This window comes from Dermacentor variabilis, chromosome 1, assembly GCF_050947875.1.
Source record: "Dermacentor variabilis isolate Ectoservices chromosome 1, ASM5094787v1, whole genome shotgun sequence".
Classification (NCBI taxonomy): Eukaryota; Metazoa; Arthropoda; class Arachnida; order Ixodida; family Ixodidae; genus Dermacentor; species Dermacentor variabilis.
In genome coordinates this window covers 38,440,310-38,467,712 of record NC_134568.1, presented here as the reverse complement: position 1 = coordinate 38,467,712, position 27,403 = coordinate 38,440,310, and the positions used below count along the sequence as shown (strand labels likewise).

Below are 27,403 nucleotides of genomic sequence, written 5' to 3'. Positions count from 1 at the left end.
CGACGCGGTGTGCGCGACAGCAGCAGCCCACAGCAGCAGCAGCAGCAGTGGGCAAGTCGAAGGAAGAGGCAAAGGAAGCTTCGCTTTAGAAGTTCTGCCTCCTCCCCAACCTCCAGGGAGGGCCACCTCCGACGATGCGGGCTGGAGTAACTGAATAAAACTTTCGTCTTCTCGAAAGGAAGTTGTTGGCTTGTTTCTTCGAATCTTTACCGCTACCGTTGTCACATGATACAGTGCAAGGATTAATTTCGCATAATACTGCGCCAGCTATGTCGCATCACTGCTTCGCATTGTTGTAAAAACTGCATATCGTTAATGCGAAGTTTTCTCGACCTGTCCTCCCAGGTTTGGCGAGGCTGATGCTATCGGGTGGGTCAGTAGTCGGCGCTTATTTGCGCTTTCCAGATACGCTGGAGCCGCCGCGCGGATTTCTTCAATACCCGGGAGGGGGTGATGGATTTCCCGCTCACGCGGTTTCGGCAGCTGTGTTGGTGTTTTGGTACTCTTCGATGAACAACCGCATGTGCAGTGTGCCACAATGCACAAATCGTGCAATATTGGGAAGAGTAAGCCTGCCCCACCTTTCCAAAAGAAAAAAAAAACGGAGGAAGTTGCGGGCGATCGAGCTCCGCATTGGGAAGCATGTGAGCGAAGAAATGGTCGTATGCAGCGAGCATTTAAACAAAGACGACTTCTTTTGGGGCCACCTTAGTGAGTGTAATTGACTGTTGCTCAATGATTTCATTTTATTTTTGTGGCGAGCCCTTACGAAAATGGCTGAGGAGAAACGCCGTGCCTTTCTTTCCAAAGGATCCCGCTGCGGTCCCACGAAGCAAGAGTGAGACCTAGGGTTGGCCGAAGAATGCCCTCAATAGATTCCCAAAGTAAATTTAACTACGCAAGTGTCACCGTTTATTCAGTTTTCGGCCTGCACTCGCGCTGTTTCGGCAAATACTCTGCGACGGTGCCTGACGCTGCGTCGCGAGCATTGCAAACTGGAGAACGTATTCCCCAACTGTTCTTAGTCATTTTGTGTGGGAATGAAACAGGCATTCAATGCACAAGGCGCTCGCTGATATTTTATTTATTTTTTTTTTCCGTAGCGAAAGGTGTGTACCGATGGGAGGTCGAGCGCACGCGTTTCTGATTTTGTATTTTTGTTTGGTCTTAAAGCAGCTCTTCTATAACAATTTTGCAGGGAACAAGGGCCAGGAATACGTACCTGCAGCGGTCATTGAAGAACACTGCCCATGCGAGCTTCCCTACAGCCCGCGAAAAAGCTAATCGTGCTGAAAACGGGGCGCGCTGGCACACCTCATCGTCTCGCTCATATATTGTAAATCGGCACTACTGAAATGTTTGCGGGTTATCTGGCATTATTACCAAGCATTCCGCAGCTAAGCCGCTGCATGGAGCCATTTATCTCGTCGTGAATGCACACAACGTTTATCTTATATATGCAGCGGCATGGGGGGTACTGCGCTTTGTTTACATCCGAGCGCTACCGATTAACTGCTTGGTGTCAATTCTTGTACATAGCGTATAGATTACAAAGCGTAAGGAGAAATAGTGATCTTTACGGCGCCGGTTGCATTGCAGGCTTGAGTTTTTATAGTATGCGGCGGGCCTCTTACGGCGCTTGTCTGCAGGCAGAGTGACTCGATTTGGACAGCCGCGCTTGTCGTCTCTCGTAATTCACACCATATTATATGGCCAGCGTTAAACGTAACCTCTCCCTCTACAACACATCTCTGCGTTTCCTTAGCGATGTCAAGGATCGCGCTTATAGATACCAGAGGCCCGTAGGCCGCCTGCTTCTGGAGATGCGCACTCTTTCGGATCGCCTCCATCACCTCTATCCCCGCCAAATTGAAACATTCTCCGCGCCACCTACAGGCGCTGGAAAGTGCGAATATGACGCGTGCACCCAGACCAACAATGTAGCACGAGTAAGCACACCTTTAGTCTGCGTAATAAAACAAATTCCCTCTTAAAACGTCCACGTGTATTGTCGACTCGTAGGTATCTTTAATGCACACCGATATCTTATAGCGCATTATATTCGACGGATTCTTTTATTGATTATTTTTTATTTAGCCCTTATAGGTGAAATGATTATGATGATGTCGATTGTGTTTATTAGCATCCAGTTTGAAATGGGGCGAGAACAAATTGTCTCCTTGCCTGCTTGAATTAATCAGCTTTTACAACATCTATCCAAATCCATCCTTTTGCCCCACCGATCTCGATCTTAACTTTCGTCCTATTTAAACCCTCTCTAACTGTACCGTATCATTACCTACACTTGCAATGACTCCGGTTCTATCAATCTCATACCCGCTTTTCTTCCACCAATACTGTAATCGTCTCTTACTTATCTAAACAAACACCCAGTGGTAGGTGCCACTGAGTGTGTACCTAATGGCGCCTACCGTCATTGCAGGTAAGTTTTCCAGAATGCGTTTATGCCACTATGGCAGAAGAGGAACATAATACTTAAATGTAGCGAGATAGGTGTAGTATTTATCTGTGCACGAACCTGTCATCACCGTTGTTCACTCGACAAGCGTCATTCATATTCTTCGTCCTTGTGGCATCACTGCGTAGACGTCCCATACAGAGCATCTGCCTGATTTCGGGATTTGCATTTCAGCATAGCTTTTGACCGGGGCAGTACCTAAACATCAACCGCCTTTCTGAAGCTTCGATTCTTATTGAATTCAACATGTGCGTTAGATTTGCTTTTTTATTTTAATGCGAAAGCATTACATGCCCCATGAAGCGGAAAATCCAGCGTCCGTTCCGAAAATTCACTTCATCCATTCCAAAAATTTGGGTGGCCTACCCACAAAATTGACTTTGCTCAATGAAAGCACATGACCAAGTGAAACGTATCGCGCAGAAGAGTCATACTGATTTCGCATTCAATGCACATAAAAAGACCTAAGTGCCTCTGTAGCTTTTTTTTTTCATTGGCCGACCGATTTCGTTAATAATGCTCGCTTCCATGATAAGCAGACGCCAGCCCTTACGAACGCGGACGAACTGCTTTGTGAATATGGGCCTTGTGTTGCTTGTTGACGTGAAACGCTTTTAAAACCGGTCTGAGGAGGTCGCTTGCTAAAACCGCACGCAAAAAAACATGTTTTACTATAATCGTTTACATCTTTGCAAGCGTACAACCCACGCGCTTTGGTATCGTCCTGTAGAGGAAATCAGCCATTGCTCGATCATGCATGTGTGGCGTTCGCTGTTTGCGCCACTGTCGCGCCACGCATAATGCAATAAAAATTAAATTATTGGGTTTTACGTGCCAAAACCACTTTCTGATTATGAGGCACGCCGTAGTAGAGGACTCCGGAAATTTAGACCACCTGCGGTTCTTTAACGTGCACTTAAATCTACGTACGCGGGTGTTTTCGCCCCCATCTAAATTCGGGCGCCGTAGCCGGGATTCGATCCCGCGACCTTGTGCTCAGCCGCCTAACACCATAGCCACTGAGCAACCACGGCGGGTTGCATAATGCAATAGGAGTTGCCCTCGCGCGCGGCGTTCAGGGAGGCGTAGCTCGGTAGCACGTTCGTCCATCCGAGCGGGAATGGCCGCCTTTGGAAGGGCTCACTCTGCCACGGTAGGTGTAATTCGTTAACCTCAAACTGGTGCTCATCAGGAGTTATAGGGCGTACAAGTGCGAAATTTGTCGCAGACATTACAAGCTTCCTCGTCTATGGCGACGTCCATGCTTTCGACACGTAGGGATCCAGAAGGGACGCAGCAAGACAGACGAATAGCCCAACCCCTTCGACCACGACGGAACGCGTCCGTCTCCGCAGGGAGCGTATATGCGCAGGAGGTCGAGGCAAGCGCAGAAGTAGGGTCCCTAGAAATACTTTTTAGGGACCCTAGCAGTATTTCCAGGGACCCTAGCAGAAGCCCCAACTGTCTGCGAGGGAGGCGGGCTGGCGCGGTGCGGGACCGCCTCGAGCGCCACCAGTATAGGAGGGCCACTTGTTTACCCTAGCGTCTCCTGCAAGACAAACGGGCCCACTAGGAACATAGGGAGCGAGCCCTAGCTGTAACGTATATAACTTAGGTATGTGAGCTGTCTAATGCGTGCAAAAAATGTAACTTGTGTATTTGGTTACGTCATTTCTACCCCACTTCCCATACACGCTCTGAAGCACGCACAATATGTTTCACGTAGCCGCTGCGGCTGCGTCCATGATGCAGCCTACCCGTTCTTTTTTTTTTTTTAGATAACTGTTGACGAACGTGAAAGAAAGCTATATCAAAGTCGGCTATCCAAAGAGAATGTTAAGAAATTGAGGCTACCCCTTTCCCCCTCCCTTTAACACGCAGAGATGTCACGGACACAAAAGCATACTGTCTTAAAAAAACAGAAATGTAAGTTTCGACAATGCAAAAAAAAGATAACGATAACTTTAAGAAGCGTCCGATATGCACTCGCGTTAATTATTAGAAGTTGATAAATTCACTGTCGCGCGCGTGCACACGAGCGAGAAAGAATACGTGGAGAGGGAGAGAAACAGAAGAGAGGAAAGTCATGGAGGTTAACCAGATGTACACCCAGTTTGCTACCCTGCACAGAGGGAAGGGATTATAGGGACGTAAAGACTGAGAGAGAAGGGGGAGATAGACAGCATAGTTTCGCACACACTTGAAGGCACGCACCAAGTCTATAAACAGCCACCAAGACCTGCCGACTTGAGATACTGCAATAACGCTTTCGTCGCTTCTTGTGCCGTCGACGCGGACGGCCATGGTCCAAAGATTATCATTTCCGAAAATGGTCTAGAGTACACCGGGTTTAATGCTCAATCCGGAGAAGTTCACGCTCGACGTCGTACAGCGGAAAAATGCACAAAATGCGTTCCATTGTTTCTGTTGTTCCACAAGAATCGCACATGGGCGTATCCCCACTCCTATGCGGAACGAATAAGCCCTTGTATATGTCACCCCGTGCCAGAGGCAGCACGACAATGTCGCCACAGAGCGGGAATCTTTTGATGGCACTTGTAGCTTTAGGGATGGATCAAGTGTATGAAGGTGAGACTTCGGGAGCTTGAGAGAACACTAATATTTGTGTGTCATCGCTTTAGCGACGAAATGAAGTTTTTTTTGCAGCGTTGGTTCTGGATAAAGGGATCGGAACTCGTCGGGCTCCCAAATAGGCGGACCGGGCGGCCTCGTCATCCAGGAGACAGAATAGAAGGATAAATGGAAGGGAGGGACGTTAAAGGATTCTGGTTGGCTAATCTGAACTGGGAGAAGGAGAAAGGGCAGAAAAACTCCCAAAACAAAGAGAAAAAGTCAGAATGTGATGTACACTGGAGTGTGGCAAACCAAAGTGTCCTTTGGCCTCTAGCAGGCGACGCCTTCATTAACAACCATTACGTCGGCGCACAGGGGAATATCATACTGTCCCAATAGTGCTAAAAGCAAACACTCAATATAAGTAAAGCTCACAAGAATGTATAAATCAAACTGAGTTAATTAGGTTGCTGTCCACAAGGAAATCCCGTTGTGCTGTAATATAGGAAATATACGTGCCTAAGTGAAGGTTACAGACCAAGCAAAATTACGAAATTTTGCCATGAAAAAGAATGGTAAGAAAGAAAATTACGGGCTATATATATATATATATATATATATATATATATATATATATATATATATATATGGGTATATGTATACGCCACGCCTTGTTATATGACATGCGGTATACGCTGGCTATGTTGCCGCACCGTTCTATCACTAAAGTTGGTCATACCTGGTCTTACATTCTTGAACACAGTTATTCCTCTTTAATTTCGAGAATGACGTCCAGCCCACAAACAAATGCCATGAAACGAAACACCGACAGCGCATTACTTTTATGTTCAATCTTCTCAGACTTAAATGTCAAAAGTGCGAAACAATAACATAAACCTGGAGATGATGTAATTTTTTTGGGCGCGGTTGTGGGGGCACCACCTCCGAGGTCGGTCCACGACAGAGGCCGCGTTTGTACCACAAGGCTCGCCTTTGTGAACAAGGCTCGCCTTCCCGATGAACGTTACGGTTACATAAGCTACAGTTGCCGGGAAGCGTGAGAAGCACTCAGGGATCTTTGAATGCTACTTATTTTGAGGCATGCGTCAACAGCTTCGAAAATAAAAATTATTCGACGCTTTCTTTATATGTGTACTGCGGAGTATACAGGTGTATACAGGGTATACAGTTACACACTGGAGCAAAAGTAGACGGCCACAGGTTCCATAAAAGGCATACATTATTTGCAGCTATTCGTGCTATCTTTACATAAAAGGTGGTAATTTTTAAGCTTTACAGAATAAAAAAAAACGCCACTTCCAGATAACATAATTCTTGTCCTTGAGCTGCATTGCTGGAAGAGCCGGACATTACTAGCACAAGAAATAGAAACACATTTAAAGTAGGTCACATAAACTCACTAATTAACTTCTTGATTCATTACTTTACAGCAACTATTGCCTTCTACGAGGTGCAGCCCGTGAGCTTACAAGACGTATCTACTTGAAATGAATACCCAGGATGACACCAGTTTCGAGATATTATTTCCCAAAGTGTGACACGAATTACATGGGCGTTAAAGTTACTTTTGTGCTTCAATGCATAAAAAGAGCGGTTTCTTAAAAAAAAGCAATTTGATCATGACTGCGTTTTTACGGCAAGTTTGATGGCGCGTCACTCAAAACTGGCGTAATTCTGGACATTCACTCCAAGTGGATAAGTCTTGCAAGCTCACCGGCTACAATTCGTAAATTGCAATAGGTGCAATAGGTGCAATAGTGCCGTACATTACTAATTAAAAATATAATTAGTGAATGTTTTTTAATTAGTTGAGCATTTGTTTCGTGGAGCAAGTAATGTCCGCCTCTCTGAATAGTAGTCCAGCTCAAGGACTAGAATTATGTTATCTGCAACAGGAAATTTTTAAATGTTCCGTAAAACTTAAAAATAGCCACCCTGTATAACATAATGTGCCTCAGCGCGCACTGCATGTATAACAGGTTAAGCGATATACATTACAGAAGTCAGGAGTGCTGTCAAGATGTTTTTACAGAAAAGGAAGGCTATACCATTATCACCAAAACTACAGCTTGAACGGACGACCCTGGCAATGCAGCCAGAATTTATTTCTGAACTGGACAATATGAAATTGACAACAAAATGTAGAGTTCTTATCCTCTTCACTCGACAGTTCCTAATAAAAGGTGCCGTCCTTGCTTAAAAAAAATACTTTGATCTTTTGGAAGTGATTAATATTTCTCTAGTAACCGTTCTCTGATACACATAGAAAATAAACATGCTATAAATGTCATAAACGAAGTGTAGTGCCTTGTCGCAGTGACTGCTTCGAATAAGCTGTTATCTGACGAATATAAGGGCAGAAAATATCGTCTCGAGATAGCGCATATATCGCATCGAGCAGCGAAATTCTTTAAAACAAGAGAAACGAAACTGGGGAACATTTGTTAAAGATTGCTTTTGTCGGCAGCTCCCATAAAACCATATACTAGAGTAGCAGCGAGCTGACCAAATTAAATGCGACTATCCTTAGAATAAGATGCTCCAATCTAAATACATGGGAGCGGAGAAATCGTTTTTCTCAGCAACAACTGCACCAAAATTGATGAGACTTGTTCTATTCAAAATAAAGAGTTGAACTTTAGTGACTGTAGCAAGCAGACTTTTTGTTTAGGCAGCCAATATTGTTTTAGAAAAATTGTTGGAAATCTCAAAACTTGTATAAACGAAACTATCAAGTTTACAACTCTGTAACTTGGCAGTGAAATATGATATAAAAATTCTGTAAACCACATTTCCCAATGCGTTTAAAGCAGACAAAATTGATGAATTTTACAGCTATGTTAAATATCTTACTAATTTGTGGATAGAATTTTTGAAAAACTCTCGTAAATATTGTATTGAATTCATTTAGTCTCTACGTTAATATCCCAAATTGCTGCTCTTTAGATGTTCCAACAGGTGCAGTTTACAGAACTGCGAAATCTGTTTTTGGTGCAGAGCTAAGAAATTGTAAACTTCGTACTTCTATTTTTTTCTGACTAACAAATTTTAGGGAATTTTTGTAAAAACGTTTAGAACCTAAACCAAGAATCTACTTACTACAGTCAGTAGAAGTTAACTTCTCTCGCAAATGCAATAAGCTTAATTAAAATCGGTCGAGAGGTTATGTTTTCTGCGTTTTACATGTATTTGAATAGGTCGCATCGGAGCTGGGCCCGAGCTAAAGCTTCCTCTTGCATCAACCCGTTTGAGTTTTACATACGATTATACCACCGTGTTTTTAGCTGAGCAGTGTTGGAGACTGCGTCGCACTGAGGGTTAGCGGAGCGGTGGAACTAAACTAAGTATCAATATTTTGTACGGACGCCTACACATGATCATGTGCACGTATGGGTCAGAAAATGCCATATTATCTCCACTGCAATCTCCATTATAAGATGCAAGAGAAGACCTGTAAACGTAGCAGATGATCTTGATAGGTTCAATCACGTTCAGTATAAACTCATTTGAGCGTAAACATTACCGCTCATTATGAACGCTAATAGTCTGACCAAAACGTGTTGAAGATATAAAAGCTCTGTGGGCTTTGTTTTTGACACAGCCAAGGTCCATTTTGCTTGTATCCATTCGACGCGTTCTCAGGCCCGCATTTTGTAAAAAAAAAAAAAAGAGAGAGAAGAAGAAGGCAGCAAGGGCGTAGCCACATCTCTTTTGCCAGCACCGTTTTTTTTTTTTCTCTGAATGCGAGAGACAGGGATCTCACGTGCTGTTGCGCAGTCGCGTGACCTTCGTAATGTCATTACTGAAGTTCGCCGGACACGAGACCCCGCGCTGTGCGTGATGTCCCCGCTCGATTCTTGCCGACGGACGCGAGTACTTCTGGCGTCGCAGTTGCTTGGCAATGTGCACCGCGAGCCCGCGGTGAAGAAGCAGAAGGGAGGGGAATGGCGGAAAGAGAAGTGAGTCATTAAACGGCGACGGATAATCGCGCATTGTGAATTTCTGCCGTGCCAGCTGCTGCGCGCCAACCGGTTCACTGAATGATCGCCCATAGACGACCGCAAGAAGAAGGGGAGAAAACGCGCGCGCCCGCCCAATGCACTAGTGTAGCCCGATGGCGCTGTATTTGGCTTCGACTGTTCCGCGCGGTTCGTGTGCTGAAATCGCCCCTCCGTTGGCGAGCATCCTGCTCGGACTTCCCGGAGACAGGACGGTGACAGCCTCTTCCACTCGTCTGTGAGGCGCGCCGTACGTGCGAGGCAACCTAGCGCCGGCTGCGACGTTGCTGCCGGGCCGCTCTCCCCGTTCTTGCTGAAATTTCGATCCCACGCCCGTCGAGAACGCTGGGCACCATGCGCAGCGATGTCGAGTACGCGGTGTTCGGCGCGCTCATGTGCGCCAACCTGGGGTTCGGGCTCTACTTCTCCTGCGCGCGGCGGGCGCGCAAGGAGGCCACCACCGAGGAGATGTTCCTCGGCAGCCGGAGCCTGCGTACTCTTCCGCTCGCCGGCTCCGTGCTCGCGTCCATGCTTTCGGCCATCGGCGTGATCGGCTTCAGTGCGCACTACTACGCCTACGGCTTCCACTACCTGTGGAACTTCCTGTCAGCTCCGCTCATCGCGGTCATCGTCTCCAAAATGGTCATTCCTGTTCTCTACCAACTGAGGGTCACATCCGTGTTTGAGGCGAGTATACCTCGACTTTCTGATGGAATTTTGGTCAGCACCGTGGGACGTAACATGCTGCCGTATTTCGTTAGGATTGGACGAGTGCGCGCACTGACACTTGGCAAGAACTCGCGCCAGCGTCCAAGCGCATGTCAGTGCGTGCTGCACGACGCAATTTTTCAATTTTAACTCAACGTGCGCAATATCTATCTGAAAACAATTGCAGTGTTGTTTGCTGTTACTCGCGGGGAAGGAGATGAGCCATCCCTTTCCCCGCGAGTAGGTCGGCTGCCTTGGGTTATCACCGGCCGTCTAGCGCCTATAACATGTGAATGGTGAAAAGAGAGTCGGCTGAATTAAAATATTTTTGCCCGTAAGAACTGCGCATCTGTCAGCAGCCGCGTTCACTGAGAACATGTTTCGATATCATAATTTGGTCGATGCCTGTTCTTACGAACCGGCTTTAGCGTACGACCTGCTTTATGAATACCAGCCTATTATATGAACCAATCACGACAGGGTTTGACTTCAAACGCGCTATAAGTAGCTGTCGTCACTGCACGTCGCTGGAGCCAGTCTGAGGGACTTCCAGTAGCAAAGGTCCTCGCCAAACTAGATCTCAGTTCGTTAAGCTGATCGCGACGTGCGGTGTCTTCCTTTTTTTTTTCTTTTTTGTTGCCATTACGCAGCTCTGTTTAGTTATTGGCCAGTCATGTTGCTATATACAGGGTCTCTCACGTAACTTGAGCCAAACTTTAAAAATATACAAATGACACATAGCTGGACCGAACCAAGGTAATGTTGTTTGCCGTCGGCTTTGAGATACTGACATTATTTTTTGCATTCCGTGTAATTATATAATTAGTCTTTAATTATTCAGCTTCTCAAACGTTAGAATTAGATTAAAAGTATCAATGAAAAAATTGTGGCGCGACTGGCCGCTCGAGGAAGTTTGCGTGTATTTGCGGGCTTCTCTCATGCTTGGAAAAACAATTTTATGCAGCACGTGTGGAGCGACAGAAAGCTGTATCGGGAGTTCTTCGTGTTGCTCTACGATTTTCTCATTGACACTTTTAATCTAATTATAATATTTGAGAAGTTGATTATTTCATTCAAGCTAATTATGTAATTAGGTCGAATCTAAAAAGAAATAATAATCTTAGTATCTCTAAGCGACGGCAAACAAGATTACCTTGGTTCTGTCCACCTACGGAGCATTTGCATATTTTTAAAGTTTGGCTGAAGTTACTTGGGACACCCTGTTTATAATATATAGAAAGAGAAAGATTTAATGGATCCTGGAAAACTTTGCTTAGCGGCATGCCTTGCTTGCTCTCCCAGCTGGATAGGATAAAGAATGAAATTATGTTCACACTTCACAACAAAGATACGCATCACACACCAAACGCAGCACTTAACACTAAAGTGTCTCTACGGAAACAGACAAATGACTTTGTTGCTCGAGATACAAAGGTAGTGCTAGTCCATGAGCCAAGGATGTGTCTTGATTGAAAGAATTACAGTTGATGTACGTGTATGTTGAGTGCGGACATTAAGGCCATTCTTTGTAGTCTATATAGTTTGCAAACGCAGAATAGGTAGGCTATATGTTCCCGCACTTTGCATGATGGGCACAGTGGTTACGTTGTGCGTTTGAATTGAAATAGGAAATATGAAATCCGAACACTACAGGTAACACAGTAAATCATAGTATCGGGTCAGTTGTTGCATGTAAGCTTCAAGTAAAAACTGCACAATGAAATGTGGACATTAAACGTTTGTGTCGTTTCTATGCCCCCCCTTTTTTTTGTCCTCGTTTAATTGAGCCTTTCTTTTTTTTTTTTTTTGACGCCGAAGTTCACACTCTGTCATGTGGGAGATGGAGTGGTAAAGCTGTACTCTAATGTTTTTAAGAATGATCAGAGATGAGATGGAGATGGACCTAACCTTAATTTGGCGGACCTCGTGTCTGTGGTTATTTCTCATTCCTTATAATGCAGTCACCTAAATTGCCATACCAAATTACAACAAACACTAAATAAATGAATAACTCTATTGAGTTGTCAGCAGTTATCACACCACCCTAAAGCTAACTCAAACTCCTCAATAAATATCGCCTGTTTACCAAATAATGATACACATAAAAATAATGAAGGCAAACTTAGGGGAAGCAAGAGGGTTAATTATCTAGGCTAGCGGCTTTGTCACTGGAATATTCGGCAAATGGTTCATGGCCTAGTGCACCGTTGCCAGAAAATGTTGCCAACATATGAGGTGCGCAGAAAGTGTAAATCCTATGGGTAGTGTTTTGCCATAAACGGCAGCTAAGGCTGCGGCACACAAACCCGAATGCTGGAACGCGCGCTTTTTTGTCTTCGTTTCGTTAAAAAAATCACCTACCTTGAAAGTCGTCGCCCGCTACACTGACGCCTTCTTCTCAAATGCCTCCTAGGAAAAAAGCCAACAAAAGGAAAGAAGGTCTCCAATCCACGCTCTGAAAGGAGTTGGACAGCGAAGCTGTAAACGATAACTAAAGCTTTTACCCATTGCGACGTAGCTTGACATTATTCACATGGCGACAGTCACATGCACTTGACCTAATTATTAGCCTAAGACATTTCGACGGCCTGCGACTTGGATTGCGCCTCTACTTCATGCACTGACACAGAGTGAATCAGAGAGAATAGAAATGCACTTAATCATACTTCCGCCGCCCCTCGGAGGCACACTGCTTTTCAGGAGTCCTTACTACGCGTCGCTTTCCCATGGCACTGTCACAACACAAATCAGATGCTAGGCGGGTTCTTCATTTACGTACGAAAGTGTGGTTACGTCACTCCCTGCTTCATATGCTGAAGTTGCCTCAACTGCAGCCTATGCAACCATAATCTTTACCGGGAAACGCTTGTGGCGAACGCTACGTGCGCAAAGGCGAGCTTTCCGGTGCTTTGTTTCTTTCCCCCGCATGGCCAGCGCCGCCGCTACCGCGGATGCGCTGAGGTGAGCGCCCTCTGCTGGTGCTGCAAGGAACCCAGCGGCGCAGGGGTGCGCACCTCCCGAGTGTTTGCCCACGGAGGTGACAGACCCATTGGGAGGAAGAGCTATACGACTTCGCTGTAGAGGTTGTTACGCTCAGCGTACCAAATCATATGAAGTAACAACATTAGCCACAGGCCATCAGATATAGTCATTGAATTATCCCGATTGATTTCATACCCTTTTGTGGTAAACCATCATTTATAATTGTTTATAGAGCGCAGCTCTTAAGCGCCAGTTCCTGCGTCGAGCATTGGCGTCGGCATCCCTCGTTACCAAGCAAAGGAGCACAACGAAGAATGAAAGAGCGAACGCGGAGCGCAGCAGGGGATGAAAGACGGCAATAGTGAAGAGAGCGCTAGGAGGAATGCCGAGTATGAGGGTATGGCGAAAGCGTGAGAAGAAAAGCATAGTGCCGCGCAAGACGGGCTCTGCGGCGACGATGGCTTCGAGATAGCGCCAGAGTAGCGCGCGTCGTCTATTCACCGATGACGCCACCGACACCGTATATGGAAACAAAGCGCTGCATGAGCGGAGGTCTGTCTGCGGCGGCAGCTGTGAATCACGCCCATGTGTCAGCCACGAGCTGCCTCTGGCGATCTCCAGATAAGCGAGGCAGTTGCGCCACACTTCGCTACGTTTGCAAAGTGCCGTACGAAACAGATTGTCCGCGCCAGCCAATATATCGCGAAATGAAAACACGTATAGAGCGGGGCTCATATCTCGCATTAGGGAGTTTGGTAATCGTCGGTGAATTTTTTTTTTAAAGCGAAGCTTTCATTTCCTCTTCCTTCCATTTTCCACTGCTGATGCTGTCGTTGACTTGCACACCGCGTCGGGGGGTGGGGTTCAGAGCGTGCATATAAATGAAAGTAGCGTGGCAAAGAGAAAGGGCGACACGACAAACTCGTTTGGATCTTTCCATCACGTCGTCACAATGCCCTCTCGATGGCTGTAAATATCCGCGACCCCTAGCAAGAGCATTGCAGAAACTGCAGCGCTTACCTTCGTACTAACGCGCAACAGTCCAGAGAGGGAGGTAGATAAAATGGCAACAAGAGGTTAGGGAGAGGGGCAGAGAATACGTATAAACGACGCAGCACGAAACACTTGAATAGCAGCCGTGCCACTCTTCGATTGCAGCGAGCAGGGGAGGGGGGGCAGTGTAGGAAGCAGGGAACGTAAGAATGCAAGGAAACGCTACTACTAGGCACGACAGCGGTTGCGGACAAACTGGATAAATTTAACATCAAGGTACTGCACGGTACGCATCTGCTATATCTGAAAAACAAACACCCTGCAAATCTGTCAAGCGGACAACTGAAGCAAAACGTACAGACTCAAAGCCGCATTAACGAACCGTTGAGCCCAAGCGACACTATACGTACGGCTGGACCTCATATCAACACTTCTCAACCCGACGTCGAGGGGTCCGATCGTGAAGGCGGCACCTGCATTGAGACGGGGCCCAAGTAAAAAAAAAAAGAAAGAAAACGCTCGTGCGCTTAGATTTAGGTGCAGGTTAAAGAATCCCAGGAGTTAAAAATTAATCCGGAGTCCGCCATTACGGCGTGCCTCGTTATGACGATCTGGTTTTGTCATATGCAGCCCCACAATTCAAGTATTGTCTAAGATTTCTGCCACGAGGCGATATGCCTTGTGAGCCAATAGGAATGCTGACCTGCTCAGAGGTTATGAACAAGGGCGCACAACAATGCTTCAAACAAACACGTCTCGCTGTGTGTCCTGTGTGCTACGCAGACAAGCAGAGCATTGGTGACCCGCCGTGGTTGCTCAGTGGCTATGGTGTTAGGCTGCTGCGCACGAGGTCGCGGGATCGAATCCCGGCCACGGCGGCCGCATTTCGATGGGGGCGAAATGCGAAAACACCCGTGTACTTAGATTTAGGTGCACGTTAAAGAACCCCAGGTGGTCGAAATTTCCGGAGTCCTCCGCTACGGCGTGCCTCATAATCAGAAAGTGGTCTTGGCACGTAGAACCCCATAATTTAATTTTTATTTTAAGCATTGGTGCACGCAAGGTAACGTTTAACGTCAGCTCACTACTTTCGCATTGCATTAAACGCTGAATAAATTATACATTCAGTGTCAACATCACCGCTAATCATCGTCAACCAAAGCAAACAGCACAGAAAGCTTCGCTGTTTATTGGCCTGCAAATAACCACATCCTGTGTCCGATAGTGTTGCCATGTATTTTTCTTTCTACTCGTCCTGTCTAATTGCCTATGCTTTGTTTGGGTTGCTTTAATTATTTGTGTTTATAAATGAACTTCATTTTAACGCGATAACATTAAGTGCCCCGTGTCGCACAAAATCCGTGCTCGGCGTCGGCCGTCGGCGGCGTTGTCAGTCAGAAAAAAATCACGCCGAACCCCAACCACGCAGGCCCTCCGCGCGGCGCATAAGCGTTACTGAAATAATTGAATTTTTCAAAGTAAAACGCGTCAGAAAATTCGTAATGTCCTACTTACACTAAACCTACAAACAGATAGCGTCGAATTGTAATTTGAATATACGAGAAAACATAACTCTGTTACGCGGAAACTCAAACACAAGCACCTTTATCCTTGCTTGCAGAGGTATGAGCCATTGACGAGTCACTGCTTGTAGCACCTGCCTTGCGGGGGCGTGAGCCATTGTTCGGTCCTGCACTGCCGCCGGGATCGGCCCACCATTGTTTTCTATCGGGCTCCAGGTCACAGAATATCCGGTGTCGGCGTCAACGGGCCCGATAATGCTATGGCGTTCGCCTCTAAACGGCCAAGCCGAAGAGGAAGTTTTAACTCGGTTGCTCCTATCTAAATGCATGCAAAAGGAGAATTCGTTTTTCTCGGCAACCACTGCACCAAATTTGGCGAGGTTTGTTGTATTTGAAAGAAAACTTAAAAGCTAGTGACTGTCGGTTTCGGATTTCTGATTTAGGTCGTCAATTTTTATTAAAAATTGGCGAAAATCGAAAATATTAAGAAAACGATATTATCAAATTTACAACTTTGTAATTCGGCAATGAAAAACGTTATCACAATTATGTGAATCGCATATGATAGTACATCTAAAGCGGACAAAATTAATATGCTACACATGAATCTCAGAAAGTTTAGTAATATGGAATACAGCTTTTGCAGAGCCCTCGTACAGAACGTAACAAATTCACGTAAGATATAAATTGACATAAAGAATTTGTTCGCTTTGAATGATCTAATGGATGCCGTTTACAGAACCGCGATATCTGTTTTTGATGCAGAACTATTAATTTGTAAACTTCGTGTTTCTATATTTTTAACTTTCAAATTTTGAAAATTCTTTGTACGAAATGCAGGCATTAAATTGAAATTCCGCTTTCAACTGTCACTAGAATTTAACTTTCTCTCTCTAATGCAACAAATTTCATTAAAATCGGTCCAGGGGTTACCTCAGAAAAGTGTTTTTGCGTTTTACTTGTATTTGAATAGGCCACGTCGGAGTTGGGCCCGAGCTAAAGCTTCCTTGTAAGCGTCCTCCAAGTTTTAACTAACACCTCCACCTATATTGATACCTTCTAAACCGGGCTTGTGGGAGTACTCTGAAAATTTTTTCTTAATACTAGAAACACTTGACGCCTGGCGTCGCGGCGTCTGGCATCAATTCCTAGGGTTAGAATTGGACGAGCAATATGGTTTTATTATGCTACGTACATAGTTACAGCAATGTCTTTACAAGTTCACATGCAGAGGCTGCATCCGAGAGGTATAGGCCTGAGCTGGCACGCCCTAGCCTGCTATTCTGCAGGAGGAGTGATGACGAACGAATGAATGTAATGATGCTTCTGAAAGAAGATGTCAAAGTGCGGCACACGCAGGAGCACAACCCTACGGCACTTTGAAACGCGCAAGACCCAGACAAGTACCACGTAAAATGTCAAAAATGGCCTTTGCTGGCAAAGCGTCGCATTTTGTATGGTCGTGAGTGTGAGTGATTTGGATGAAATCGAAAATGTTGGCAACAATTGTGTAGCCGGGTTCTCCGCAAACAATAAATTGTACGATGACCAAAGGATGATAACATGAGTGGACACACACACACACACAAAAGAAACGTTCCGGCAATGAAGCACATTTCATAAACGCGCTCAAATAGTCGATATTAAAACGAAGACCAACAAAACGGCACATTCTGTACTTTCCGAAATTAAGCACAAGTCGATCAATCAACCTAATTGAATAATATAAAATCAATAAAAACACAAGGACATACTGAGTGCTCAAACAGAGACACAATGTCACTTTAAGCGAAGAAGGTTACTACAGCTCTCAGATTTGATCCCAAAGCTGTGAATTTAACTTCTTTGTAATGTGTACAAGTTCTTTCCTGTATGGTATAGTAATGCATTCTGTGGAATTCGCAATAGATGGATGGTCTTTAGCAGTCTCAGACATTATATGTGAAAAACACAAAATCAACTCCAAACCCTTAGCCGTATTATGCGAAGCGCAAGACGCAGTAAAAAAGCACGAGTGGGCATTTTCGAACACAGATATAATAATCCCCAGCATCCTTACAGTTGACAATGTATCGACACAAGGTAGAAGCGATCAGTTGTGCTAATTACCAATTATAGCAAAGTACTCACTCCAAAGGGAGTGTAAACTGGCTCTTAGGAACGGGTCAGAGGGCGACTTGTAAAGTCATTGGCCGTTCTGTCATTATTATTTTACTCTCATTTTTGTTGTCAATATTAAATAATTTCTTCGAAGTGTAATTGGGACGTATAGTTATCGCGTAGAAAATGCATACACAAACTCGAAACATTGTTGGACCCTATGACATTCTGGTTAGTGCCAGATCCACGGAAGGAAACTATTCTTTTTTTTCTTTTGCAGCAACAAAACATACGGCGTACAGAAGTTCCTCAAAGTAATATTTTAGAAATACACAGGAATTCCATTACTCACAATAATAGGTATTCGCCCATTTAATAAAAACTTCTAAAGCGCCGCTAAAAAGGTAGTAGCATTAAGATAACACAGAATAGAAGTCCAGATTAGATCCTCAAATTTCGATTGTTCTCTTTCCATAAACATTTCTATAAGCAGGCAGGTTGAAGTGATTATTAGTGTAGGCACTCGTATCCAGCGTAGGCAATGTAAATATTCTCAGAAAAGATATACAAATTTTAAGTAACATTTTTCTCTGTTTTAAGTAACTTTGTATATGTTCGTGAGTGTCAATAGTCGAAGCGCTTGAAATAGAGGTGTACTGTAATCGGTTGACTTCAAAAGCGTTATAACTTTTATAAGCATTATTACTGTTATGGCCTTTAACTTTTTTCAAGGTGCGACCACTCGACCACTCATATATATATATATATATGTTCCTTATCTGGCATCGAGCGTGCTTACTGGCGTACCTAACTTTTGAATCCCTTGAACGCCATCTCCACGACGTCCTTCACATATAGAATAGACTTGCATATCTTTTAAATCAAGCGTAGGTAACGAACGCGCCGTGGGCGACCTTGAGGGAATAATTTACAATGTGTTTCAAATCACCGAACGTCGATAGCCAGAAAAAAAGATCTAACTTCTCGTCCAACTTTTTCTTTCTTTCTTTCTTTCTTCTTTTTTGCTCCGCTACGACTGCGGTGAAGCGTGTCCGTCGATCGGGACGAACATGACAGGGGAGACGTACACGCGGAAAAAAAAAAAAGAGAGAGATTAAAGCAAAGCAAATTGCGCAAACCACAGATTGTAAAACTCTCGCGTGAGGGCTGACAACTTACGAATGGCGCCACGACGTCCGATCGGCAGCAGGCAAGACTCGTTAACAACAACAAAAAAAAAAACTAATCGCACCGACGCAAGGAAAACACAAACTCTACTTCCGCTTTTCTTTCTTTTTTTTTTACAAGGCTGCAGAAGGCAGAAGCAAATCATTCGTGTTCTGCCAGCCGCTGCAACGCGTGAAGCAATTCGGGCTGCGATAAGGGGAACCGTCAAGGCACGTCAATTTCGTGGACAGCAAACTATAGCGTCCCGCCGTTGCGCAGCTAGTTGTTTTGTCCTTGTACGCACAAGGCTGCAAGCAGTTCGAATGCAGTCCACTGGCGTCAAGAAAAGAGCGAGTGGGGTGGTGCCTGCTCTCGCGACAGCGCTTCATAAAGTTGTGCTTGCGACGGACCATTTCTCGTAGGCAGTGTTCACCGCGAGCGTAACGTCAGCGTACAGGATAACCGTCCAAGTGATTAATTTCGGAGCGACAACCGGAATGAAATTCTTTAGAAACGCGTTATTCACTTTAAAAAAGAAAGCTATTCGTGATGGAAGACAAAAGCTTCGAAGTAAATGCTGGCTGCGGTTCGCGCGTTCTTATTTGTCTACAAGTTTCTAGATATGCGTATACACCGTGTATCCCACCTAACGTGAGCCGAGCTATTCCAAGAAAAACAAAAAGAACACGCGGTGAGAAGTATGTTTTTATGACCTACCGCGCTCGGTCGCCAGACCTCTAACGACTAAATACCGTAGGTCTTATATTTGTATCTTGCAAGGTGTTCTTGAAGTATTTTTTTATTTGTTTATTTGAACAGCTTCCCTAACGTTAGCTGGGCACATAGTATAGCGAGCCCCAAGCACTCTTTCCGGAAGAAACTAACAGGGACAAAGATATAATATCGACATCCATGACGGGCCTATATTGCCTATCCATTAAATAAACCGAGAGATCTATTTTTGCTCTGATGCCTGTTGTATCTTACAAAAAGCATTGGTTCAGGGGCCCTACAGAGTAAAACTATTCCAATCTGTTTTAACCCGCTGCGGTTGCTGAGGGGATTTGGCGTTGCAGCGCTAAGCACGAGGTTGCGGGATCAAGTCCCGGCCACGGCGGCCGCATTTCGATGGGGGCCAAATGCAAAAACACCCGTCTACTTAGATTTAGGTGCATGTTAAAGAACCCCAGGTCGCCAAAATTAATGCGGAGTACCTTACTACGGCGTGCCTTATAATCAGATCCTGATTTTGGCACGTAAAATCCAATCATTTAATTTTTAATGTTTTTATTCCAATATCCAGACTTCATATTTACGTAACCGCCGACGTAAGCATCGGGCCTTTACCCACCGCATTGTTCGAACAGTCCAGTCAGATGCTCTCCTTGTTTGGATGAGGTCACTTTTGTTGGATTTCAAAGTGAATAGCATCGCCTACTTTCACAGGAATTTCCTATCCAAATGACTGACAAGAGGCGAAAAGTCTGCAGAAGAGGAGAGGAGGGTTCCGGGTGGAGGGGTGTTAGCGCAGGGAAAGTAGATAACCGGATGAGGAGGATGGTGCCGCAGTCTGGGATTGGCTCGCTTCGCCTTGCTTGGCTGGTAGAAAATTGAGGCGGCGTGCAACGAAAGGTTAGAAATGTCGCTAAAACGGATCCTCAGAAAAGAAGAGGTGGCATAGCGATGTCGTATACGATGCCGAAAGGGCTCGACAACGTTACGCCGCCACGTAAAAAGATGTTTGTTATACTGAAATAAATCAGTTTTCGCCGGCAGCTCCGAGTAGCAAGCGACAGAGCGGTCGGTATGCAGACGGCTCTTATTTCTTTCGGAACGGGGGATTCCGAAAACAGTTCAGTTGTTTTCGCCATATTACTGTATCTTTGATTCGTACAAGTCATTTTTACGTGCTGAGTTTTCGTGGTTTTGTGACATCGCGTGACGGACAGGCGAAATGGGCGCAGACCGAAAAAATTATGACCAATATAGGAGTGCTAATGTCAAGCAAAAAGAAAAGTGGAATCAGAAATAATCATTCTTTTGTTCGGCCTAATTATTGCGCACACGTCATAGCAAATGGCTAGTTTTCGCTGTTTTTGTGACTTCGTGTGACAGACAGGCTAAGGTGGGGTAGCCCGAAAACTTTTTGACCAATCCTGGAGGGCTGATTGCAAAAATGGAATAGAAACTGTTCGGAATAACTTTACGTTATAGCGCTCCAGATCTGCCATCACGGCAGTAAGTAGCCTGTTCGGACCCTTTAAAGGTATCCACAAGAGGGAAGCAAGAGACTTTTTGGTAACCTCCTCTAGTTTTACGGATAAAATGGCCGCCATTAGGAAGGAATATACATGACAGAAACTCAATCCACTTACATTTACAAAACGCTTAACAAAGGCAAAAATAGAAAATATGTTCTTTTGTCTGTGCTAACCAGCAATCCACCTATAGGTAGTCACAAAGCGCTTGAACTCGATTGCTACAACCAGTTATCATAGCATCTACGGTATAGACTTGCATGAAAACCGCCACCCAGGAATATTCCCACGCAAGGGGCACCACCTCTGTGCTGGGGATTTATGCAGCGAAAAATAGCTCGTTTTTTTCACAGGGCTATTTCCTGTGGCTGTCTGCAGTGCACCTAGTGTAAATTCAAATGAGGAATCCAAAGGGCAAATTTTCAGGTTATAAATGAAATATTTATGGGTGTGGAAAATTCATACGCTAAAAAGAAAGAACTGAAAAAAAATACGTGCACATGTACTATACTTGCTTGTTGTGCAGTTTGAGTTAAGTGATTATTGCATGCAACGCATCCACCGTCGTTAAGTAAAACGGGCGCACTGCTCTTGGACTTGTGGAATACCGCGCTCCAACTCACGGGTGAGCTTTTAGGCAACATTCCGCTATTTTGCCAGTCCCGTATCGCTATTCTTTATTTAATTTACTTTGCAAGCAGATGCTATTTAACCGTGATGTCGGATGTATTATTAGCAAAGGCAGCCGGCGAATGGTAAAGAGCCAACTAAAAACTTCGTGAATTAGGCGGCTGCCATGATGCAAGGATTCGTCTCACTCGATTCCGTTCATTAATTTTTTTTAATAGTCCTCCGTTCACGGCGTGCCGATAGCTGTGATAAGGTGAGTGTGGTGCCGGTCGGACTACTAGCGAAGCGCGAAAAGGAATAGTATTGGAATAGAATCGTTACACTATCCCGTCCTAGGATGCATAATGAGCCAAGTGTACGACAAACGTTGAGCTTTCGCCGCACTTTTTAAATGGCCGTAATACTATTCGAGGATCTCCGACGCTTGATCGCACTCCCAAGCAGCCGTCCAAATGCGATATCTTGCAAACTGCGCCGCATACAACATTTTCCTTTTACGATCCGCACTAGGACGAGTTGCATAATCCGTCACTTCTACGTAACATCCGTGGCGGAGTGGTTGGAACACCTGGCTCGCACACGGATACATCTACTTCTATGCAGTTTTATTGAATTGTGTACGCAGGTAAATTTGTTACCAAGCCGATTGACTACGTAGATGCAGTTGATGACAGTAATTGATCACATATATAGGACTTCTCGACAGCACGTTAAATTCCTCCCGCGCCATTGAAGCTGCATTATGAACACGTGACCCGAGTTCACTAGCACAGGCGCCGGTCAAATGTGATAAAAGTAGAGGACGTACTCAAAAATTGAGCGTTTTCTGCCTAACCCCCAGCATTCTGTACAACGATGTAGGTACGTCAATAAGTAATGTTTCAAGTCAAATAGACGACTTATAGACAAATAGACGACGTTGACCGGCAAAGTATCAATGAGCGCACGTTTACTCTACGTAATAAGACAACACCATCAAGACATAAAACCATAATACCTGCACAAATAATGTCGGCTCATAGGTATCTTTAAAGTGCGCAGACCTGTTAATGGAATATGCACGATAACAATTGGCTTCTTCGATTTCCTTATATTTATTATATTTGGCCTACCCCATCCTTGGGCCACGCAGTAAGTGCCAGTTATTCGCCATTCATTCATATTGGGTATGTGTCACCGTGTTACAAGACCACTGTATGGGTATGTGCCACTGTGAACACATGCCTTAAATGCAACCGTACATGTGTCGTACTTCTCTGTGCCCCCCATGCACCTCTCATTCTTCTTCCCTCTCCTGGCCTCACGCATCGCTGTCGTCCTCGTGACAGAGAGTCAACAGTTGCGGGTGACAAGATTGTGTGCGTGTCATTCATTCCTTATTGATGCTATCTCGCTAACTCAAACAACCTTCGCGTCTTCTAGATTGCAACATTGCGTTGGACCTGGGCGGTTTTTATTAGCATAGGTGCCGGCGGCGGTCAGCATAGTGCAGTGTCCGGGAAGGCCACGCACGCTGCACCCAAACGTTTTCTGATCGTGGCAGCAGGTGACACGACAGCGATTGCAGCACATGGGAGTGTCCGCTTACGCAAAGCTGCTCCGCCATCTGAAAGAGCGGCACGCGAGGACGTGCGCACGCTGGTTGCAGGGCGAGACGCGGCGAAGACATATCAAAACATGTAGCGAAGGTTTAAACAATTACTTGGTAAGGACTAGTGAGCAGCCAAGAGGAAAAGGAGCGTGAACGTATAACAGTCGCTTGCTCACGTTACCTGCACTATGCCTGTTTTTGTTTAAAATATATGAAGCCTGGCTGCACGCTAGTAATAATCGGATACGTGCGTATGTATGCGCACTGTACTGTAGGGCGTCTAACCGAAACTCCTTTCTGTTGGGGTTCAGGTTCCCCTCCGGACAAGAAAACAGAACGTTATCAACCGGTTCAAAACCGTTTTATTACTATTCATGACGGATTCAGCAAAAAAAAAAAAACACTTCTTTTTAACTAGTATTGAAAACCTGGATTTTAAAGCGCGTGGCAATGGTATAGCAAAATAAACATTTACGTTTATCTGCGCAATATGATCGCGCTAATTTGTTGCAAAAGTCCCCAATTTTTATCCCTGTTTAGCTTTTATCCTATATGTATGAAGTCAATTCAAGTTTTAACTGGCACATATATTCAACACCTTTCACGGACGCCCTGATTCTACATATTCAGCTGTTAGATATAAATAAAGTAGGAACGTTTGCAGCACATTGCAGCTATCACGAAACTCCCTAAGGAAATTCCACTAAACAACATTTCACTTACCGTGCTCAGGTAATGCGACTTCAAGCTAGTCATTATTCAATGCTACTCGATTTCTCAAAAAAAAAAAATTATTGGTCTGGAGCTGCTGCGCAGATTCCTACACGGCCGCCGCTGTGATAGCTTTGAGGTTCTCGGGAGGATCACGTGACAACACCTCGCGTGTCAGCCGCAGAGAGTGCAAGCTGGAAGCAAATCACTGACGTAGCGCTGCACTATTATCCTTTTCAGACCTCGACGTCGTTAGCCACGGCTGAATCGTCTCTTTAAATAGTATAAGCGAAGGCAGCGGGCCAATGCAACCTACTGTGAAAACACCTATTATGACAGTCTGTCGAATAGTGGCCGACCATACTGCTCTCTTGCATACATATTGTCTTTATTAAACTTGTTTCGGTAGACCTTGAACATCGGCTAGTCTCAGTGGATCGCGACATTTGATAAATGCGGCGAACATTTTATTGCGATAGCAATTATACGGACAGTCCAGCCGCATTTTTGCCGTCGCCGCCTCCGTGATGTTCCGTATAAAGTCCGAGGGCGATAGCACTATCGCCACGCATCGTATGCTGTGTGTGCGAGTGAAAGCACGCGAGGGAAATCGACGATCGCAGCTCAGTTAGCCGCGCGCGAAGGAAGAAAGCGGAAAGCAAATGCGCCGTCTTCCGTCGCGCGAAATGCCGTGGTGGGATGGGAGGTAGGGAAGGGTGGGGGGGGGGGGGGTAGGGGCGCGTTGTACTCTGGCAGCAACTGCGCATTTCGCGACTGCGCACAAGGGGAACTGACGATTGCGGCTCAACGTCGCGCGCCATATATGGAGGAAAGCGGGTATGCAGCGCGGGAGGGAGGGCGGCTTCGACTCCGCCAACAAGTGCGTACTTTGCAAGCAAGCGCGTGGTCGCGTGCGCTGTACCTTGAAACAGATCTGCAGAGGGCTGGTACCTTTGTGCGCGCTGTGTTCTCGCCGCTCTTGAGTTGGATCAATAGAGTGCACGAAGGTCACTTCGCTCGCTGCTGCTGCTGCGCTTGCGCGCACCTGCGTTTTCACAGCGAGTGTCCGCGCTCGTCGAGTGTGGTGCGTTCATGTTTGCTTGCGCGCGCTGACACTAGGCTTGTTTATTCAGTTCGTAAGCGAATGTTTCCAAGTCTATACGGCCGATAAAACTACTATCCTTACTTCGTACAGCTGTCTACTAATTTCCTATCGCAATCAATGCTTCGCATTTCGGGTGAATCTGTGACTTCTTGTTTCCTTATTTTCATGCGGCGCACTCGATCACAATTTTTCAATGGTTTCTAACCTTTCCTGAGAGTCGATTGGTCGCAGGTGGAAAATATTTGTTATTTAAATTGATAACATAAAGAACACTCATAGACTTCATTTCATTGTTCAGTACTATAAGCACATAACCAGTGGTGCCAACCAATGTCACGTCTAAGGGTATAAGGGTGTGACCTTCGTGGGTCTCGAGTGGCGTTAGTGTCATCTGGGAAGGAGTCGTTTTGCTGGCTGAAGGTTGCGCTGAAGGCTGCGCTGACGAATTGTTTCATGTCAGTCATGGCTTGTTGTATGACCTGTTGCAACATGTGCTTGACATTGGCCATAAAATCTTCCTTCATTCTTTTTTTGCATCTCTGCTGTCAGGACAGTCGTCATTTCCCTTATACCCGTCCGGCTCGTACAACAACACGTGCCCTCACCGGCGAGGCGGTATCAACTAATCAGGGTCAGGAAACCTAAGAAACGCGCTACCACACCGTTCCCATAGTGGCAATAGAATCGTAGAGGGAACCGAAAGAAAAGGCGCGCCCTCACACATTCCTAAAGCCACACAACCTCATACACCAGGTGTAATAGCACTTCAAGAAGTACACCGCATTCCCACCCTCACTGGATACAATGCGTACACAGACAAGCACGAGACCACTAAACCACCACTGGCTGCTTCACTGGTATCCAAACAAATCACAGTAGTCGAGCACACGCTTGACAGCTCCCATATTCCGCATGTTCCGCATATACCGCATGTTCTATAATAATAATAATAATAATAATAATAATAATAATAATAATAATAATAATAATAATAATAATAATAATCTTTATTTCAGACAACAAGGTCTCGGATACAAGGGCAAAAGGCAGACGTGCTCTGCCTGACGGGACCCAAGCACCCGAATACACAGACTCAGAGCATGTAGCAACAGAAAGAACATAATACACTACCGTCACATACACAACACAGTCTTATGCAAAATAAACAACCGAACAAGGTACAAGCTTTTACAATCTTAAAGGAAAATTCGTACAAATTAGGAACCCCATGATCATAAAAAATTCTGTATACGCAACTTATTGATGCGTACGGGCGACCTACTGCTGAGCACGAGGACCCGGGTTCGACTGCCTGCCGTGGCAGCCGCGTTCCGAAGGGGCTGGAATGGGAGAATGTTCGTTTAATTGGATTTTGGCGCACAGTAAAAAAAAACCTATGGGTGGTCTAAATTAATCCATAGTCACTCACTACGGATCCTGTATTGCTTCGCGTTAATAAATAATAATAATATTTGGGGTTTTACGTGCCAAAACCACTTTCTGATTATGAGGTACGCCGTAGTGGAGGACTCCGGAAATTTTGACCACCTGGGGTTCTTTAACGTGCACCTAAATCTAAGCACACGAGTGTTTTCGCATTTCGCCCCCATCGAAATGCGGCCGCCGTGGCCGGGATTCGATCCCGCGAGCTTCGCGTTAAGTACCATAATTTAATGTCATTCAATTAACTGTAAATGAAACAGGTGTAAAAATTTACATAAGGTAAGCATACATAATTGTGGACTGCAAAAAAATTCGAACTTTGTTAACTTTATCTTAAGCATCCTTGATAAATTTTTTTACTAGGTAAACATAGGTAAACATTGTATCGTTAGCTTTGGCTAGACAGTTGGGAAGGAACTATACGTACGTACAGTCGACCGAGTCTTTACTAGAGCGTTATAGCTCAGCGAGCCAGCGGGCCCAGCGGGCCAGCGTCGACGCCACAGCGCCTGTCTACGCTGGCCCGCTGGCTCGCTGAGCTCTCTAACAAACAACACTGCGCGAGCGTCCATTGGCCGGCCGATCAGCGCCTTCTAACCGCTCGAAGCGACGAGATCAGCAAGAGTACACTCTTAAAAAGTTTGCACCCTTTGGGGTGTATATCTGCCACACAACGATAATCGTCATGCGCCTTGATGCGTTTCCTTTCTTTAACGCTGCGAGCCCGATACTTTCCAGCAACGAATGGAATGCGCGTTATCAGCATGACATAGCATTCCCGACAGGAAAGTAGTGGGCGCGGGGTTTTCAAGTAAGGAAACGCATCAAGGCAGATGACGATTATCGTTGTGTGGCAGATAAACACCCCAAAGGGTGCAAACTTTTGTTAGAGTGTGCACTCTAAGAAGAGTTTACCCCCTTTGGAGTGCCCCTTCTGCCACACAACGATAATCGTCATCTGCCTTGATGCGTTTCCTTTCTTTAACGCTGCGAGCCCGGTACTTTCCAGTAACGAACGGCATGCGCGTTATCAGCATGATAGCATTCCCGACAGGAAAGTAGCGGGCACGGCGTTTTCAAGAAAGGAAACGCATCAAGGCAGATGACGATTATCGTTGTG

General features: G+C 45.4%; 1 protein-coding gene across 1 annotated transcript in view; it reads left to right on the top strand.

The window, feature by feature from the left end:
* The first annotated feature begins 9,160 nt into the window (after window positions 1-9,160).
* Window positions 9,161-27,403, top strand: part of LOC142570928 (sodium-coupled monocarboxylate transporter 2-like) — a 66,913-nt gene continuing 48,670 nt past the window's right edge. Inside the window, exon 1 of the mRNA XM_075679230.1 lies at window positions 9,161-9,759. Coding sequence (XP_075535345.1) covers window positions 9,427-9,759 — 333 coding nt within the window. The 5' untranslated portion in view covers window positions 9,161-9,426. The remainder of the gene's footprint in view (window positions 9,760-27,403) is intronic.